General features: G+C 38.7%; 1 protein-coding gene across 8 annotated transcripts in view; it reads right to left on the reverse strand.

Moving 5' to 3' along the window:
* Tulp4 (TUB like protein 4) overlaps window positions 1-21,623 on the reverse strand; it is a 224,590-nt gene that overhangs the window by 158,053 nt on the left and 44,914 nt on the right. For 7 of the 8 annotated variants that reach the window (XM_021251970.2, XM_021251971.2, XM_004874558.3 and 4 more), the window contains one exon: window positions 5,467-7,644. The exons of the other annotated variant lie outside the window; for it this stretch is intronic. In XM_021251970.2, the coding sequence (XP_021107629.2) occupies window positions 5,467-5,790 (324 nt within the window). In that variant the 5' untranslated portion in view covers window positions 5,791-7,644. The remainder of the gene's footprint in view (window positions 1-5,466; window positions 7,645-21,623) is intronic. 8 annotated transcript variants of the gene reach the window in all.

The following is a 21,623-nucleotide window of genomic DNA, read 5'->3' on the forward strand; positions in this document are numbered from 1 at the left end:
TGCCCTTCTGGCTTGCCAGCTGACTTGGAGCCAGCTGGCGATGGAATGAAACCTCTACAAACTGTGAGGTAAAATAAACCTTTTTTTCCTTTAACTTTGAGTGTTGGGTATTTTTGTCTCAGCAATGCAAAAATAAGAGACATAGTAAGGCTTTTGGGAAGACTATTTTGGTAGAGTGGGAAAAAGCCATACTGAAGTCAGCTAAAGAGATAAAGGACATTAAAAAAGTCTAAATAATCCCAGCACTCTGGGAGGCTGAAGCAGAACCACAAGTTCAAGCCCACCCTGGGGAACTCAGTGACTTATCAAGGCCCTGTCTCAAAATTAAAAAAGGACTGGGGATAAAGTTTAGTGTGAAGGCCCTGGGCCAAAAACAAAACAAAACAACCAAAAAACCCAAGTAACATTCTAAAAAATGGGAAGTTAACAGACAAATTTTCCAGTAAGTTTCTACCAAATCATCAACCAGGTAACTGCAATAAAGCATTCTAAGTGCAACCACAGAGGTCTGTTGGTTGTATGCAAGAGGTGGGGCATCAGAAAAAGTATCTTAGAGAACATATACCCAAATCCAAGAAGGACAGGTGAAACCACTGTTGTAGTCTCTATAATGAAACTAATTCTACCATATTTGCATGAATGCCTGTCTACTCTTAAGCCAAGAAAATACTGTTAAAAAGATCTGTACTAACCTTGCATAATTTACATGACAATAATACCTATAAGAAATTTTCTAAAAAACATTCCCAAGTAATTATTTTCTGAAATAACTTTTCCTTCTGAACCATAATACTCCTTTTGAAAAGCTATATAAATACCCAATTGAGAAAGGACACTTCTAAAAGAAAAAAACTGATCTTTATATGAAACTAGATCACAGCTATGCTTCAGAGTAGAGGAACAATTAATCCTAAGAAAGTATCACTTCTCAACCAGTTATGAAGAGTTGGGAGTTCCAGCAGGTAAGCACACATCCATCTTTCTTCTAGAACATCATTATCAAAAGTTTCAAAGATACCCAGGCATAGTGGCATACAACAGTAGTTCAAACACTCTAAGAAGCGGATGAAGACTGTAAGTTCAAATACATCATGACCAAGCAGGCTTCATCCCAGGGATGCAAGAATGGTTCAACATATATAAATTGCTAAATGTAATATATCACATAAAGAGAAGGACAAAAGTAAGACTGATCATTTTGATAGATGCAAAATGAAAAAACCTTTGACAAAATCCAACATCCATTTATGATTTTTTTAAAAAACACTGAAGAAATAGATATAGAAGGATGTTATCTCAATCTGATAAAAGTCATTTATGACAAACTTATTGCCAACATCATATTAAGGGGGGAAAAGCTGAGAGCTTTTCCTCTAAAATCAGGAATAAGACAAGGATGTCCACTAATACTATTCTGGCTCAATATAGTACTCAAAACATCAGCAAGAGCAGTCAGACGAGAGAAAGAAATAAAAGGGATGGGCTGGGGATTTAGCTCAGTTAGCGCCATGCCTGCCTTGCAAGCTCAAGGTCCTGAGTTCAATTTCCAGTATGGCGGGGGGGGGGGGATATGTACAGGAAAGGATGAAGTCAGGGTATCATCATTTGCAGATGACATGATACTCTACATAGAAGACCCAAAAATTCCACCAAAAGACTCCTAGAGTTAATAACCAAATTTAGCAATGTAGCAGGATACAAAATCAACACACAAAAATCAATAGTGCTCCTGTAAACCGATAATGAACTTATTGAGAAAGAAATTAGGAAAAACTACCACTCACAGTAATATCAAGAAAAAATAAATATTTAGGAATTAACTTAACCAAGAAAGTGAAAGATCTCTACAGTGAAAACTACAGCACTCTGAAAAAGGAGACCAAAGAGTCATCACAAAATGGAAAGATATCCCCTGTTCCTGGATAGGCACAACCAATATAGTCAAAATCACCATACTTCCAAAACTGATAAACAGATTCAAAGCAATCCCTACCAAAATACCAAGAGCATTAGTCACAGAACTGAAGAAAACAATCCTAAAATGTATATGGAACCAGAAGAGACTCAGAATAGCAAAAGCTATTCTGGGCAACAAGACCAAAGCAGGAGGCATCACAATCACGGATTTGAAGTTATATTATAAAGCTATGGTGATAAAAATGGCATAGTACCGACACAAAAACAGGCATGTGGATCAATGGAAGAGAATAGAGGATGCATAAATAATCCCAAGTACATTCTCCTATTTAATCTTTGACAAAGGAGCCAAAAAACACACACTGGAGGAAAGACAGCCTCTTTAATAAATGGTGCTGGGGATACTGGTTATCCACATGGAGAAGACTAAGTCTAGACCCCTACCTCTCACCATGTACTAAACTAAATTCAAAATGGATCAGAATATTGGAAGCTACAGTAGAGGCTTTCCTGCTGGCTCTGAAGACCAAATGCACATTGTGGAGAGGCCACCATAGCAGGTCCAATGAAGAGCCAGTAGGGTCCAAGTGTCTCAGTCCTACAATCCCAACAACCTGCATAAGCCTGGACAAGGATCCTGAGCCCCAGAGGTGCTCCCAGTCCCAGGTGGCACTATATCTCCAAGCCTGTGAGATACTGAGCAGAAAGAAGCCAAGCCACACTATGCCAGGATTTCAGACCTTCAAGCACTGTGAGACTTGAAAAAGGTGTTGGTTTAAGCTATCAAGTTTGTAGTAATTTATTACACACTAACAGAAAATTGTATCTTTTAAAAGAGTGACCAGACCAGGGATTTAGCTCAGTGGTTTTGCCGCCTGCTGTGCAAGCGCAAGGACCCAAGTTCGATCCCTGGTACCAAAAAAAATAAAATAGTGACCACCTAAAGTTATAGTAATATATTTATTTGTGTATGCACCCACTGTTGTATGACAGTACCTATAAAACATAATTCTTGGCACTCATTATTTTTAAATAAAAGTTCAAACTCAAAAGAAGGTTCTTAGTAAATTAAACTCAGACTAGGAAAAGGAATATCAAAATACTTCTGGCTTCACAACTAAAACTTTCACACCTTGAGGGTGGGGTATAAAATGGTACAATCACTTCAGAAAACTATTTGGCAATAACAAAACTGTCCAACTGTCAAACCTCATACGCCAATACCGTGACTCAGAAATTCTACAGAAAGACATGCATTGCACACAAATATTCACGGGAGTGTTGGAATAGCCAAAAACTGGAAGTAATCCAAATGTCTACCAACAAAAGAATGGAAAAATTATGGTAATCTTCCTTTGATAGAAAGTTAACATCGATCAAAAATAAACTAATAGTACCCACAACAAAGATGATTCTCACAGACACTATGATTAATGAAAGAAGCCATACACACAAAATATGCAACAAAGAATGTAGATTACCTCTCACTGGGGCTGTGTTATGACATCAATGTGTCTTGCCAAAATTCACCTGAAAATTTATACCTCCACCCTGATGGAATTAAGAGGTATGGACTTTAGAAGGCAATTAGATCACATGGACTCTGCCTTGATGGGTAGGATTAGTGCCCTTATAAAACAGGCTTGAGGAAGGTGGGTGTGGTGGCACATGCCTATAATCCCAGCACTCTGGAAGCTAAGGCAGGAGGATCCCTGTGAGACTGAGGCCAGCCTGGGCTACACAGTTCAAGGGCAGGCTGGACTATCTAGCAAGACTCTGTCTCAAAAAACATAAATAAATAAAAAGAGGCTTGAAGGAGGATGCTATCTCATGGACCAACAAGAACACACTATCTAGGAAGCAGAGAGCAAATCTCCACCAGGCATATTAGTCAACCTGCTAGAGCACTGATCTGGGACTTCACAAGCTTCAGAATCATGACCAATAAATTTTTGTTGTTTTAAATTATCCATTCTAAGGTGTTCTGTTACAGCAACCAGAATGGACTAAGATGGAATATAAATCTGGGAAGGAGAAAATAGGTCCTGCAACAGGTGCTAGAAGTGTTCTATATTTTGATCCGGCTGGAGCTTCCATGGGTATTTGTACATATAAATCATCACTGAGATGTAAATAATATAGTAACACTTAAAATGTGTGTTACAGTAGTTTGCTCAAAATTCATATGTTGAAATCCTAACCTCAAGGTAATGGATTAGGAACTGGGGCCTTTAGGAAGCGATGGAACTGGTGCTCTCCTGAAAGGTCCCAGAGAAACACTTGCCCTCATTCCACCAAAGAGAAAACATCACTGTACAACCCAGAAGAAAGGCCCTACCAGAATCTACCATGTTGGCACCCTAATCTCAAACTTCCAAAAACTATGAGAAATAAGTTTATATGTTAATTAGCCACCCAATCTGTAGTACTGTTATAGTAGGCTAAATGGATTAAGACATATAATTCAAAAATATTCTTGGGGCCGGGGATTTAGGTCAGTGGTTCTGCCGCCTGCCTCACAAGCGCAAGGACCCAAATTCAATCCCCAGTACCAAAAACGAAACAAAACAAAAACAAAAAAATATTCTTGCTCCTCTACAACAGCTTTTCAGTAACCATAAATGACATTTTAAGATCCCTGAAATAGGCACTGACTACTTATATGAAAACACCCTGAAAAAAAGTAAACAATGAAACAGGAATACTGTCAAACTGCTATACAAGTACATATTTGCAACAATATTTACAAAAAAATTATCAGTCATGGTCTTCTTTTAAACATAGTGCTTGGGCCGGGGATTTAGCTCAGCCAGCGGTTTCGCCGCCTGCTGCGCAAGCGCAAGGACCCGAGTTCGATCCCCAGTACCAAAAAACAAAACAAAACAAGGTAAACATAGTGCCTAACATGTAAGCTTTGCTCAGTAAATTTAGTTGAAATTCACAGTAAATTTCATAGACAATACCACAGTTTCTGTATTAGAAGACCAAAGAAATCTGTATGTACAAATACACACCATAATAACCTCAATATAGCAGATCTCATAGGTGGGAAAAATTATGGCTGCTGTCCAAGTAATGACTTCTTTTCACCTCCAAGAAATATAAGTCAAGTGGTAAATCCTCACCAAAGAAATGCAGGTATTACCTGGGCAAGGGGAAGGCAGCACCATTTTTATTTTCACAGTGAGTCTTACATGTTGGTAGGGGCAACTCTTTGCTTTGGAGACTTGAACATGAGAAACTCACCCCTACTATGGACAGAAAGTACCCTGGCCTCCCTGTCACTGGGCATCAGACAGGCAGCAGCAACTCTTAGGCACAGAGAGGAAAACATGGGTGTGGAGGACAAATGACCCATTTAGGTCACACACAGGGCACTGTGGCCACCTTAGCATCTTTCCTGCTAGAGCACAGGAAACAGAATTCAAGAGAATGAGTCTCACTAACAGCAAGACTAAGAAACTGAAGCAAAAGAAGTTTCAAATGCAAGAGGATCTGAAAAGACAACTAAAGTTACCAGGCAAAAAACAAAATAAAATCACACCTCACCTCACTATTGTGGCCCCGCAGGTTGAAGTTTATCCTCTGTGGAGTACTTCTGTCCCTGCGACAGTGGCTGGAGGTAAAAGTCACCCCCACTACACCTCGCCCATTGCCTGTGGCCAGCCAGCCTTCCTCGTAGTAACGCCTCCTACACACGGGCTTCTCTTTCTCACTCTTGGGAACACGACCCTTCCAGGACAGGCAGAGGATGTTGGAGTCGCTGCAAAGCACAGGTCCATGTTCTACTGCTGCATACATACTTTTTTCAATGAACTGTTTTACTTGAAAAATAATGCTTAATGCTGAAAATTTTAAACCAATTTCTTTCATTGGTTTATTTAATTTTTATGGTTGACGTGCTTGCTCCCCCCGCCCCCTTTTAATTAAGACTGACCTGGAGCTAATTAGAAGAAGGTCAGTATTTTATAAAGATCCACCAAATGCATAGTGAAAAAATTCCTCTATAAAAGATGATGGCAGTCTGCTAAGAAAAGGTAATGCCTAAAAAAAACATGGGGTCCATTTTTATTTTCAAGTCCTTAGAGGAAGAATACGCTGATCCTTTGGAGAAAGAGCATCATTAATAAGTGGTGATCAAGAAACAGATTTCTTCTTTTTTACTCAACTTAGTTATTCTCATTCAGCCTGAGATTCCAGTTTTGTGTAATGTGATTCCAAAGACAAAGAGTTTCAAATACAGAGATTTCAAGTAACTTAAGGCTTTTTAAGAATCCCTCAGCTGGAATTTTCTCTTCAAAAGTTCAGATGTAGAGACAGAACATACAGGATCATCTTCTAAAGCCACCCTCTGGCATGTTTTCTGAACTAGACAAATTTCTGCTGCAAAAGCTGAAAAAGATTGCATAAAGGGAAAAAAAGGCACACAAACTGTGCAAAACAGATCAGAGTTTGTGCAGACAGCAGTCCAATTTTAGGAAGAAAAACACTCTTCCTCACTGTTCAGAACCAGAAATTTCCTATCTTAATGCTGGGCCCTGTGTCCCCGAGGAACGCAGGGTTCCCTGGGACAATTCCTCTGCCAGCCAGCAGACCCCTCAGTGCCATAGGGGCTAAAAAGCAAGGTCAGCAGAGGCAGAGAAAAAAGCTATTAAAGCAGACCAAGTATTTGCCTTAAGGTAATCCTAATTCTGCTGACTAACAGAGTAACACTCTTGTTTCTTTTGCTGGACTCTTTCTCACTTTCCAGTTACTTCTCCTCTTTTCTATTCCTAAAGCTCATGTGCTTTTTCATTTCAATGAAAAAAATAATCTCAGCATTAAGTCCAAATCTTCTCATATGCAAGTGTTCTTAGACTCAACACAGCTGACAATCCCTCTAACCATACACCCAAGCTAGTATCAGAGTCCCCAGGATTGCACCATTTCCCTAGAGTCACTGTGCCAATGGGCACCTTCTTGTTCCCATTCAGAGCTTGTTTCCACAGCCTTTCATCCAGGCAAAAGGAAGCTTTGCTTGGGTTTTCCTTGATGTTTACTTTTGTAATTATTGGTTCCAATTGCTATTTTAAGATATTATCCTACAGGTGCAGAAAAGGAAAATAATAAATTAAAATCCTCAAATACAGTTAACTGAAAAAGGCAAAGTGATGGAATCAGTTCAATGTTCAGACTTGTCCCATCACACCTGAACTTGCTTTCCTTCAGTAACAACCACAGTAAGTTACTTTTCAGTCCAGAATTTTAAACTCTGTCCAAATCATTAAACCTAATAAAAAATAAAGTGAAAAAACACTGCATGATCCCACCTGCAATGTTGAATTCACACTTCTGTGATCACCTTCTCATTTATTTCCTTCTTTAAACTGGAGAGGTATTTTTGAGGCTTAATCTATGCAAATTTTTTTCTTCTTTTTGCAAATTCTCTTTACCCATGAAGGCCATATGGAAAATTGGCCATTAGTGATATACTTTTCTCCCTGGGCTCCTGCGCCCAGAAGTGTCAAGTTGCTCCATCTGATTCTTAAATTAATTTTCATCAGTTGAAAAACTCCCAAATGTGCACAAGAATGAGCCTGTCTTCTCATGTAAATGCGTATATATAGAAAGAAGGTTTCGAATATACATAGACACAATCTTCAACTGGCACTTGAAGCATTTGTTTTCCCAGTTATTTCAGGAACCATCAGGCTGATCTCGGCTTGAAGGCCTTGGAATCTTACAAATCTGTAAAACAAAAACAAAGGATATAAAAAAAAAGAACTTAAAAATACTGAAGAGTAACAGTTCTAATAGAATAACTGTTATAACTGAAACTGGAGACCCATCTTTATGCTTACAATCTATCAAATGGAGCTACTGACTGCACTGATAGGTAAAATTAAAGTAGTAAAAGGATATGTCCCCATGAACTTCGGGAAAACATACCAGTGTTTGACTAGCATGTACTATAGTATTAAATTTGCCTGTGGCTAGGCATTATCTGAATAAAATCATTATCTCCATTTTCTGCATTATACTGTCCTAATGCTGTGGGCCCTAATGTGCGATTTTATTCCACCAAAGGCCATGGTCACTGTTTAAACTGGCATTCTCTAAAAGGAAACTCAAGAGGCTAGACAAGTACTCAATTGATATTTTCCCTATCAGTTAAAGATAGTCCAGAGGACACAAAGCAGCAAGGCCCTCTGAAAGCCCTCTGACCTTGACTGTTGGCAGCTGTTTATTTAGCTTTCAAGTTGTTCATGAGCAATAAAGTCCTAGACAATCTATCTCCAGCAAATCCACCCTTATCTTCCTTCCTACTGCTTGAATTACAGCCTCATATCACATCCTCTGCAAAGACTGCAAGTTTGTCTCTAACTTCCCCTCTCCCATTCTACAGGGCTCTCAGAGTAAACTTTCTTATATGCAGCACAGAATTTCCAGACGCGGAAGAGCTAGAGCAGGGCCAAGGTGTCTGCATTTCTAAAAAGTTCATGAGACATGCTAATTCTGCTGATCAAGAGAACCTTGACCACCACTGGCTTATGAGATGAAGTCCCAGCAAGATCCTCTCATAAAAACTACTTTCATAATAATACTAGGACAAGTTTTGCTGTCTTGTGTCACATTTCTATCAATGGTGTAAAAGCAAGTTATCAAATTGCCAGCTCTAGTACTAACCAAGGGAGGAGGACTATTGCATCAGCAGTCCATAAATTTTTTAGAGTCAGTTTCACTTTTGAATGTACTTAATCCATTGTTAAAAAGTATTAGTTTTTTTGAGACAGGATATTGTTCTGATGCCCAATCTGGACTCAAAATCATGATCCATCTGCTGATTCAGCCCCCCAAATAATTGAGAATACAGACACAAACAACACTACACCTGGTAGCAGTAAATATTATTAATTTGATTAAAAATTCACTAAATATTGATCAAGTTCATAGCTTTTTAATATTGTTTCCAAATAGTACTTCTAACGACCACTGAAGTATATGCAATCCCAAGAAAAAGCATTTGTGCTGCAGTTTAAGTTGCAAATTTAAGTTGGTTTTTATTTTCATGGTATACCACGTTTACTGGAAAAAATGATAAATTATGGTTATTCTGGTTTGGGTATTTGGCAGACATTTTCTTGAACATGAACAAAGTAGGCCCCTTACTACAAGGAAAACAACTGACAATATTTGTTACCAATGATAAAACTGAGCTTTCAAATTAAAATCAGAATTTTGGAAAAATCAGCGTATGTCATTAAGAACTTAATAGCGTGGGCTGGGGATTTAGCTCAGTGGTTTTGCTGCCTGCTGCACAAGCGCAAGGACCCGAGTTCGAACTCCGGTACAAAAAAAAACAAAACTTAATAGCTCACTAGAACTTAAAGATATTACTCATATAATAAATGTATTATTTTTTATTTTGTATTTTATTCTGTACTGCTATAGTCTGGATATGGTTTGTCTTCTAAAGGTTCATGTACTAGAAGTTTGGTCCCTAATGTGGCAGTACTGAAACATCGTTGGACCTTTACGAGGGGGGAACTAGTGGGGGTGACTGTGTTGTGACCAATATCATAAAGGGATCATTGTTGGTCTTGTGCAGTGGGTTAGGTCTCATAGGAATGGATTAGCTCCTAACAGAGCAGCGTGTTGTAAAACAATGAGCCTGACCCTTTCCAAATTTCTCTTGCGTCCTCTGTTGCCTTGGGATCTCTCACAAGTGCTTCTGAAGGTACATAATGCCATCTACCATGTTATGACAGAGCCAGAGGTACTTACCAGAGGCCAACAGATGGAGCTACCCAATTTTAGAGCCTCAGCCTCCAAACCTATGCATGAAATAGACCTTTTACTTTATAAGGTACCCAGTCTCAGGTATTTTGTCACAACACAAAATAGACTAAGACATGTCAATATCTGAAAGACTCACATCCTTGGTCAACCAGTATTTTCCAAATGTCCAATGATAACAGAAATTGTACCTGAATAAAAGATCCATTCAAGACAAAAGACAGATGGATTTTAATGTAACCAGGTATGAAAAATTCATTGATATATTTCAAATTCTATATTGCAACTAACCTTTAGAAAACTACAACTTGTTGCATTTTGGTCTAATATCAAAGAAAAATATTCAAGGTTATATGAAAAAAATTATTAAAATACTCTTTTTTTAACTATTTGTGCAAGGTTAGATTTTCTTCACATACTTCAACCAAAACAACATAATGCAACAGATTAAATGCAGAAGTAAATATGAGTACCTAGCCCTTCCAATAATCTAGACATTAGAAATAACTGCCCAAATATAAAATAGTATATATCCTTAATTTATTTTAGAAAGTTATTTTTCATAAAAATGTTACTTATGACATTTAATGAGCTTTTAAAAATTGGTAGATTCTTTAAAATGTCTCTTTTCGTATGGTATATATCAATAGTCAACCATATAAACAACAGCTCTTTGGGGTTTTCAATAATTTCTTATGAATTAAACAAAAATAAAGGGGCTTGACATCAAAAAGCTTAAAAACCACAGATATGTATATATAAATCTTTAATGATATTAAAGTACGTACGATAAATTTCTATAATAAAAGCTCAAGCCAGATATGTTGGCACACACATGTAATCCTAGCTACTAGAAAGGCTGAGGCAAGAAGATCACAAGTTCAAGACCAGTTGACAATTTGGTGAGATTCTGTCTCAATGTTTTTCAACGTTGGGTGATGTAGCCCAGGGGTAGAGCACTTGGATAGCATGCATAAGGCCCTGTATATCATCTCCAGTGAGGGGGGAGCACACAACTCGAGATCTTCATTATATATATTCTTATGGGTTTTAACCAAACTTTAAAAATATCAGTACTTTTCTCTTTTTTGTGACAGGTTCTCATTATGTAGTTCAAGCTGCCCTTGAACTTATTATGTAGCCCAGGCTAGCCTCAAACTCAGGAAAATCCTCTTGCCCTAGCCTCCTAAATGCTGAGATTAAAGGCATGCACCACCACACCCAGCCTCAGTGCATTTGTGTTGAGACAAAAATGGCAGATTTTAATTATAAGAAAAACATGAAATGCTACTTTATTATAACTCAAAGTGGATAATAGATACAAAAATCTAACAACAAAGAAGCACAATCCATCATCCTAATTTCTGAAAGGCTGGAGCCAATTTTTGTACTGCCATGGGTAATGTCAAGTACTCTTCCATTCTGCCTTTCTCGTGGTGATGGGAAAATGGGGGTAGTTTCTGAGGGATGATAAGATTGTTAAATCAACACTAGGTAAGGGGGCTTGGTATAAAAAGATTAAAAGCCAAGTAACCAATTGAAAGCAGGAACCTGAACAGATATCTGTACACCAGTGCTTAAAGCAGCATGATCCATGAAAACCAAAAGGCAGAAACAATCCAATATGGATAAACAAAATATGGTATTATACACACAATGCAACAGAATACTATTTAGCCCTAAAAAGGAAGGAAATTCTGATACATGCAACAATGTGAATAAACCGTGCAGACACTATGGTGAAATATGCCAGTAACAAAACATAAATACTTTATGGTTCCATTTGTATGAAGGACCTACGATAGTCAGATTCATGGAGAATGACTCTTGGGCCAGGGATTTGGCTCAGTGGTTCCACTGCCTGGCTCGCAAGTGCAAGGACCTGAGTTCGATCTCCGGTACCACAAAAAAAAAAGAGAGAGAGAATGACTCTAACTAGAAGGGTAGGTATCAGGGGTTGAGGGAAGGGGAGAATGGAGAGCTGGTGTTTAATAGGTACAGAGTGTCAGTTTTGTAAGATGAAAAGAACTCTGGAGGTAAAATGGTCATAAAACAATGTGAATGTGCTTTAATGCCACTAAACTGTACATTTAAAATGGTAAAAACAGTAAATTTAATATTATGTATCTTTCACCTCAGTTTTTAAAAATCAGTTAATTTTTGCTAGGGATTTAGCTCAGTGTTTTCCCTGCCTGCTGCGCAAGCAACAAGGTCCCGAGTTTGATCCCCGGTACCAAAACTCAGATAATTTGGGGGGGGGGGGGGGTGGCACTGGGGATCGAACTCAGGTCCTTGCGCTTGCATAGCAGGCAGCAAAAACACTGCGCTAAATCCCCGACACTAATCAGATAATTTTTTTAAAAGAAACTTTTCATAAACCTGTCAACAGACTGAAAGTAAAACCTCACCTTGTCATGAAAATTGTAACACAGGCCTCAGAACAACATAAGCAATACTGATTTCTGTATTCCGGCCCAAACCTGCTTCTAGAAATGACAGCTGATTTTCAGGACATTTCTATGATCAGTGAAAAACCCATTCCTGCTTTTAAGAGGCTATAATCTTAAACCAAACAACAAATGTGCCTGAATGAATTACTATCTGAAGGACTGGAGGCCAGTAAACAAATTTCTAAGACCCTTCTTACCCAACTTTCCATTTTATCCTGACTTAATAGAAAAATCAAGAGTCCAGAATTTGGGGGGCTGGGGATTTAGCTCAGTGGTTCCAGTGCCTGCCACGCAAGCACAAGAGCAAGGTCCCAAATTCAATCCCCGGTACAAAACAAACAAAAAACAAAACAGAATTTGGGAAAGTACAACTTAGAGATGGAATGGTACATTGTTGAGAGAATAAAATCCTGCAGGAATTATATACACACTTGAATTAATCAAGTCTTAATTGAACATCTTAATGAATCAAATCTTAATTGAACATCTATTACACAAAAGGTCCCTGTGCTGTGTTCTCCGCCTCTCTGGGCTCCGATACACTGCTTTCTAACTTGAGTTATTTTGGTTATGTGATACCCACAAATATTCACTGAGTCTAAGGCAGTCCTAACTGATCTTTAATCAGTTTCATTCAAATACTAGTTCAAATTTGCCTTCAAAGGCTGTTTTTGTCCCCCCCCCCCCGCCCCCGGTACTGAAAACTAAACTTAGGACCCTTCCACTTGCCAGGTAGGTGTGGTGTCCCTAAGCTATGTCCCCAGCCCTCAAAGACTGTCTTTTAAGGCAGGGATACTCTCAGCAATCACTTGTTATCTGCTATGTACAAACATATGAAAATGCCTACATTGGTGAAAAACTGTAATGCCACTGCTAACATAATGGGGTATAATAATAACTATATATATATATATATATATATATGTGTGTGTATGTATTGCTCTCATTCTTTATCTCTTAATTCTCAAAACATGCTAGTGAAATAAATATGTATAGATGGTTATGTCCAGGATTATTCCAAAGATTCAATTATGTAGTTCTGAATCATTTTCCCACTGACTTACACTATAAATTTTAGATACACAGTTGACACAAAGTTCTGTTTTGGTTCAGAACACCACCAGCTCCTTTGATGAAGTACATAGAAGCCCTGAGCATGTGAGCATCATAAGGGTCTTCTCTACTTGTGAAGAGCTATTTCTGTATTTAATTAAATTGCCCATTCACTATACACCATATTATCTATGAGAATATGTTTTACTCCAATTTGAGCACCACTTGAAATTTCAACTAGTAACCATGTACTTAAGTTTGCATATGGCACTGAGCATGGCACAGTGCCTCAAATGGGGATTTTTTGTTTGTTTTTTTGGTGCTGGGGATCGAACTCGGGTCCTTGCGCTTGTGCAGCAAGCGGCAAAACCACTGAGCTAAATCCCCAGCCCTTCAAATGGGTTTTTAAGGAAGTTGGAAGCAGTAAATACAGACTGAATTGACTGAGGTTCTCTATGTAAACACCATATCAAAACCAGTCCTGCCAGACATTTAGCTCACTGATTCCGCCGCCTCCCTCACAAGCGCAAGGTCCCAAGTTCGATCTCTGGTACCAAAATAGCAAAAAATAAACAAACAAAAAAAAACAGTCCTACAAACTGAGGATGGAGGTACACACCTGTAATCCCAATACTATGGAAGCTTAGGTACACAGACCACAAGTCTGAGTCTAGCCTGTGTAACTCAGTGACTTAGCAAAACCCTGCCTCAAAACGAAAAATAAAAGAAAGGGCTCAGTGCAAAGGCCCTGGGTTCAATCCCCAGTATCCCCCCACCCCAAAGAAACCACAGCCATCCAAAACCAGCATCTCCTGAAACCCTTAGTCTGATGGGCATCATACCTTATGTGAGTAAAAGAATCCAAGAGTCCACTACCATGTTCAAAGAAATACAACAAGGTACATTTTCAGAAGTTACTATTTATTTTCCATGCCTGACTTCACAAACCAGTTCTAAATGAATGGAGCTTACAAGACAAACAGCTTTACCACTACTAGTTTTAAAGAGAGCGAAGCTAGATACCTCTTAAGAGTTAGCAAACCTGAAATTTAGATGTTAAAACACTATGCTATCACATATGGATTCACTAATATCAAAAGTCAGGTATGTTAATTTTGAGAGTAATATATATATTTGGGAGGGGTACTGGGGATCAAACTTAGGACCTTGTGACTGCACAGCAGGCAGTGAAACCACTGAGCTAAATCCCAGTCCCAGAGTATTATATTTATCAAAACAAAAACTGAAAACTTGTAATATACAGTGTCACAGTGCACAGAGAAAATAAGACAGTAATTCAATAATGTAATAAAAAAGACTTAAAATGCTGCAAGTTTTTGATTATTCATCAATTTTACTTTGGAATTTTATCATAGGAAAGTAATCTTGGATTGTGTAAAGACAGTTATAAAAATTTTGCCACAGGGCCAGAGATTTAGCTCAGTGGCACCACGCCTGCCTTGCAAGCGCAAGGTCCTGAGTTCGATCCCGGTCGCCCCCAAAAAAATTTCCACCACAGTATTTTAATAAGAAAAAAGTCTAGAATAGCCTATACATCTAAAATGAGATACTAGTTCAACAAATGTTGATAGAGACATAAAACAGAATACCACACAAGCCAGCCGTGGTAGCGCATGTCTGTCATTCCAGCACTTGAGAGGCTGAGGCAAGAGAATACCCATAAATTCAAGGCTTGCCTGGGCTACACAGTGAGTTCAAGGCCAGCATGAACTACATGGTGAAACCTTGTCTCAAAAATCAAAAACACAACAACAAAAACCACCACACAAAGAAAAATACCACACAAGCACGGATAAGTATACTTTATGAGTATGAAATGGAAAGATACTCTCAGCAACCTAGTAAGTAAAAAGTGAAATTACACATGATACTTCCAGGATGCTCAGAAGGGCCTGCCCATTATAAATAACCGTATCTTGGGTAAATAACACACAATCATAATTTTTAATTGCTGAACTTACAGGAAAGTAAGGGAAATCCCTAAGGGAAACACATACACATAACCATAAGAGAAAGCCAGGGTCATCTATGGAACAAATACAGACATAGGCCCTGGAATTAGAATTAGCACGACAAATCATCACAGTTTGCTCAGAAATATCCCACTGTTATCACTAAAAGTCCCATGTCCCAGAACACTGCTCAGTCCTAGGTAAACCACACAGTTTGTCACTCTACACATATCCAAACTTCGATCCAATTCCAAGGGGTGAGTGGGAGTGAGGATGTGGGACAATAGAACATAAGTGACACACTGAACAAGGCTTACAAGCTAAACCTCTCCTAGAAGATGAGCACTCCTTGGTGCTAGGTCTGAACAAATGCAAATTTTATCTGCATGCCAACATTCCCAATCTAGGACCCACATATAAGGTTCAATCAAAAATCTGCTGATGGGCTGAGGATTTAGCTCAGTGGTTCTGCCGCCTGCCTCACAAGCTCAAGGTCTCAAGTTTGGTCCCCCAGTACCATAAAAAAAAAAAAAAAAAAAAAATCTGACAAGCAAAAATTATTAAATACACAAAATAAATCACCACTTTAGGAAAAACAAATTTAGATCCCCAAGCCTTCAAAATTGGAATGTGCATAATCAGAATTTAAAATAGCATGGTTTAGGGGCCTGGGATTTAGCTCAATGGTTCTGTCGCCTGCCTTGCAAGAGCAAGGACCCGAGAGTTTGATCCCCCATACCAAAAAACAACAACAAAAACAAAACAAAAAACAACAAAAAACAAACAAACAAAAAAACAAATAGTGTGGTTTAAAACAGGCCTGATAGTGTATGCCTATAAAGCCAGCACTCTGGGAGGCTGAGGCAGGAGGATCACTTCAAGCCTAGCCTGGGCAATTTATCAACTTAGTGAGGCTCAGTCACAAAAAAAAAAATTAAAATAGGGGTGGAGATACCATTCAATGCAAAGGGCCTGAGTTGAATCTCTAGTACCCGCCACTCCGCCTCTGAAAAAAATGTTTAAAAGAATTAGAAAAGAAGACACTATCTACAATGTTTACAGGGAACCAAATAAATAAATCTTTTAGAAATAAGAGTGCTCACTAAAGAAGGAATAAGCTGAATTTAATAGCTCAAAAATTGTCCTTCACTTTTTTTAATAGCATAAAGGGACGAAGAAATAGAAATGTCAGAGATATGGAAGAAAATGGAACAGCCTGGCTGCATTGAGTGCAGATTGGGAATTGCTGGCCCAGCCTGGGCTCAGCTTCGGTGCCCCCACTTCCAAAGTCTATAGTGTCCAAGGCGCTCACGGGGTACGGCAGGCCCGGAAAGAAGGAGGGTGAAGCCCAGAGGACAAGAACACATGCGCAGAGGCCATGTCCACAGCCGCAGAAGTTATAAAAAAATCAAAAATTGCATTTCTGGCTCCCAGCTCAGAGGAGGAGGATTCAGGGTTTCCTTACCAATGCTCCCAGCACAAAGGAGGCTTCCCGGCCACCATACCATTGCTCCCAGGGAAAGGAGGTGAGCCACGCAGGCACCAGCAGCACACCCACCCACCCACCCACCACCTGACTACGTCGCCCCCCATCGAAATGAGAAGACACGTAAGTAAGTCTCAAAACCAGACTTCCAGATCACCGACAGCAACCCCAAAGGGAAATGAGATCGAACACTATGATACTCAACCACCTGGACTCCCTGAGCTGGCAACAAAAGAGGATCTGTAAAAAAAGGAAATCAGAAAGAATTTCTCAGATAAAACCAGAGATTGTGCTCATAGTGCAAGATGTGATTAATAAATCTAGAGAGGAGGTGAGGAACATGATGGAATCTCAACACATGAAACAAGTCCATAATCCAATGAAGAAAACAGGAGAGAGTGCAGATGACATAAAAAATCTCTTCACAGAAGTAATGGCAGAAAACTTCCCAAGCAGGGGAAAAGAGCTTGACATACAGATAAGTGAGGCATATAGGACTCCAAATAGCCTTGAGCAAAAAAAATCTACACATAGGCATATAATTGTTAAGATTCCAGAAACACAACAGAAAAACAAAGTTCTCCAAGCAGTCAGAGAAAAGAAACAAATCACATACAAAGGAAAGCCCATCAGAATCACACCAGACTTCTCAACACAAACCATCAAGGCAAGAAGAGCTTGGAGTGACCTATTCCAAGCCCTAAAAGACAATAGCCTCCAACCCACACTGATGTACCCGGCAAAACTATCTTTCAAAATGGATGAATAAATAAGATACTTTCATGACAAAGAGCACCTTAGGAACTTCATGAACACCAAATCAGAACTCCAAAGAATTTTACACAATATCCTAGGAAAAGACATTGAGGATCACAACCCCAAGGAGCAAAGCAGAATGAACCTACCTGGCATGACAAGAAATTAAATGTAAAGGGGGAGAACCCAACAAAATGAAAAAGTCATGGCAATGACAAGTCAATACGTTTCAGTTATAACCATCAACGTTAATGGTCTCAATTCACCAATCAAAAGAAATAGACTGGCAGAATGGGTCAAGAAGCAAAATCCAACAATATGATGCATACAAGAAACACACTTCATTCAAAAGGAAACTCATAGACTGAAAGTTAAAGGGTGGAAAACAATACTCCATGCGACAGGAACCCAAAAAAAAGCAGGAGTAGCTATCCTCTTGGCAGATCAAGTAGATTTCAAACCAACACAGATTAAGAGAGACGAAGAAAGACACTACATCCTTATAAAGGGAAGAATCCAAGAGGAAGAGATGACAATCATAAATATCTATGCACCAAACACTAGTGCACCCAACTATATAAAACAAATACTAACAGACATGAAAAGTCATATATGCACTAATACAATTGTAGTGGGGGACCTCAACACCCCACTGTCACAAATAGATAGATCAACTAGACTAAAAATAAGTAATGAAATACTAGAATTCAATCAAACTCTTGAACAAATGAACTTAACAGATGTTTACAGAGTCTTCCACCCCACCAAATCAGAATATACATTCTTCTCAGATGCACATGGGTCATTCTCCAAAATAGACCACATACTCACACATAGAACATGTTGAAGTAAGTGCAAAGGAATTGAAGTTATCCCCTGTATGTTATCAGACCATAGTGCAATGAAATTGGAGATCCATAGCAAAAGAAACTCAAAAAATTTCATAAACATGTGGAAAATGAACAACAAACTTCTGAATAACCAATGGGTCACAGGGGAAATTAAAGAAGAAATCAGACAGTTCCTTAAATTAAATGACAATGACAATACAACATATTGAAATCTATGGGACACAATGAAAGCAGTCTTACGAGGGAAATTCATAGCAGTGAATATGCATATTAGGAAAACAGAACAATCCCAATTGAACAACCTGATGCTGAACCTCAAGCTTCTAGAAAAAGAAGAACAGGACAACCCCAAAGCTCATACAAGGGAGGAAATTATAAAGATCAGAGGAGAAATCAATGCAATGAGACTAAGAGAGCGATACAAAAAAATCAATGAAGGCAAGAGTTGGTTCTTCCAAAGAATCAACAAAATTGACAAACCTTTAGCCAACCTGGTCAGAAAAAGGAAAGAAAAGGCCCAAATCCATGCAATTAGGAATGAAAAGGGTGAAATTACAATGGACCCAGCACAAATCCAGAGGATCATCAATACCTACTTCCAGAACCTATACGCCAATAAGATGGACAACACAGAAGAAATGGACAGATTCCTAGATACATATGAATTACCAAAGTTGAATGAAGAAGACCTAAAAATTCTGAACAACCCAATATCAACAAATGAAATTGAAAATGTAATTAAAAACTTATCAACTAAGAAAAGTCTGGGCCCTGATAGCTTCACTGCTGAATTCTACAAGACATTTAGAAAGGAACTGCTGCCACTACTGTTTAAACTCTTCAGTGAAATTCAAAGGAAAGCAATACTGCCAAAATCATTCCTGGAAGCAAGCATCACCTTGATCCCCAAAGCAGAGAAAGACCCAACTGAAAAAGAAAACTATAGGCCAATCTCACTAATGAACACAGATGCAAAAATCCTTAATAAGATACTGGCAAACAGAATGCAGAAGATCATCAAAAAGATCATACACCCTGATCAAGTGGGATTCATCCCAGGGATGCAGGGATGGTTCAATATACGAAAATCAATGAATGTAATACACTATATCAATAGAGCCAAGGACAAAAACCATATGATTCTCTCCATAGATGCAGAAAAAGCACTGGACAAAATCCAACATGCATTTATGATAAAAACCCTACAAAAAATTGGAACAGATGGTCTCTACCTCAAACTGATAGACGTCATCTATGAAAAACCAAAAGCCAATATCATACTAAATGGTCAAAAACTGAAATCCTTCACACTAAATTCAGGAACAAGACAAGGATGTCCACTATCACCACTCTGGTTCAATATAGTTCTGGAAACATTAGCCACGGCAATTAGACAAGAGAAAGAAATAAAAGGAATAAAGATAGGTAATGAAGAAGTCAAATTGTCATTATTTGCAGATGACATACAAGACCCCAAGAACTCCACCAAAAGTCTTCTAGACTTAATAACCAAATTCAGTCAAGTAGCTGGTTACAAGGACAACACATAAAAATCAATAGCTTTCCTCTGAACGAACAACAGACTCACTGAGAGAGAAATAGGGCAAACAATTCCTTTCACAATAGCATCCAAAAAACTGAAATACCTAAGAATCATCCTAACAAAAGAAATCAAACACCTCTTCTCTGAAAACTATGGCACTCTGAAAAGAGAGATTGAAGATGATATCAGAAAATGGACAGACATCCCCTGCTCCTGGGTAGGAAGGATTAATAGAGTGAAAATGGCCATACTTCCAAAACTGCTATATAGATTAAAGGCAATTCCAATTGAGATCCCAGCACCATACTTCATGGACTTTGAGAAAAAAATCCAAAAATTCATTTGGAGCAAGAGGAGACCCAGAAGAGCAAAAGCAATTCTAGGTAACAGACACATGGCAGGGGGTATCACAATCCCCAACCTGCAACTATACTACAAAGCTACTGTGATAAGCAGCATGGTGCTGGCAAACAAACAGACTTGAGGACCAGTGGAACAGATTAGAAGATGCAGAAACAACGCCAGACACACTCAGCCATCTCATCTTCGATAAAGGAGCCAAACACCCTCACTGGAGGAAAGATAGCCTCTTTAATAAATGGTGCTGGAAAAACTGGGTTTCCAACTTGCCAAAGATTAAAACTAGACCTATATCTCTCACCATGCACTAAACTAAAATCAAAATGGATTAAAATCTAAATATTAAAATAGAAACTCGGAACCAGTTGGAAAAGAGGTTAGGTAGAACCCTTGAAGACATCAGTGTACGAAAAGATTTTATGAACAAAACCTCAGTTGCCCATGAACTAGTACAAACAATCAACAAATGGGATCTCTTCTTATTAAAAACCTTCTGCACAGCAAGAGAAACAACCAGCAGTGTGAAGAGACAACCCACAATGTGGGAAAAAATCTTCACCTGCTCTTCCTCAGACAAAGGTCTACTATCTCAAATCCACAAAGAACTTAAAAAGATCAGACCTCTCAAATTTAAAGACCCAATCCAAAAATGGGCATCTGAAATGAACAGACATTTCTCAGAAAAAGAAGTAGAAATAGCAAATAAATACATGAAAAAATGTTTAACATCACTGGTCATTCGAGAGATCCAGATAAAAACAACACTGAGATTCCACTTCACTCCAGAAAGAATGGCTGCTATCATGAAATCAACCAATAACAAATGCTGGCGGGGCTGTGGGGAAAGAGGAACCCTGCTCCACTGCTGGTGGGAGTGTAGACTGGTGCAAACACTGTGGAAATCAGTATGGAGATACCTCAAAGAACTAGGACTGGAAGTCCCATTTGACCCCGCTATTCTACTGCTGGGGATCTTCCCCAAAGAATTCAAAGAATCATACCACAGTGATATATGTGCACCCACGTTCATAGCAGCACAGTCTGTAATAGCTACAACTTGGAAACAGCCCAAATGCCCATCAACTGGAGACTGGATAAAGAAAATGTGGTTTTTTTTATAAAATGGAGTACTACTCAGCGATAAAAAATGAGAAATTAGAGACATTTATAACTAAGTGGATGCACATTTAGGCGATACTCTTAAGTGAAATAAATAGGACAAACGTGTAAATACCAAATAGTTTCTCTGGTATGAGAAACTGAAAGTGTAAATAAGGACTAAATGTATAACAGGTAATGTGAAATAGGAAGAAAAGGGGCAAAGGGGAAGGAAGTGGTAGGGCTAGGGGAAAGGATAGAAGGGAATGGGATTAATAGGAGAAAATGGAAAAATAGGAACAAAATCTTTGTAAATAGGGAGGACTGGAGGGGTTGAAGGGAGGGCTGGGCAAGGGTGAA

This window comes from Heterocephalus glaber, unplaced genomic scaffold, assembly GCF_053883595.1.
Source record: "Heterocephalus glaber isolate CG9 unplaced genomic scaffold, H.glaber_assembly_v1.0 deba00001523, whole genome shotgun sequence".
NCBI lineage: Eukaryota > Metazoa > Chordata > Mammalia > Rodentia > Bathyergidae > Heterocephalus > Heterocephalus glaber.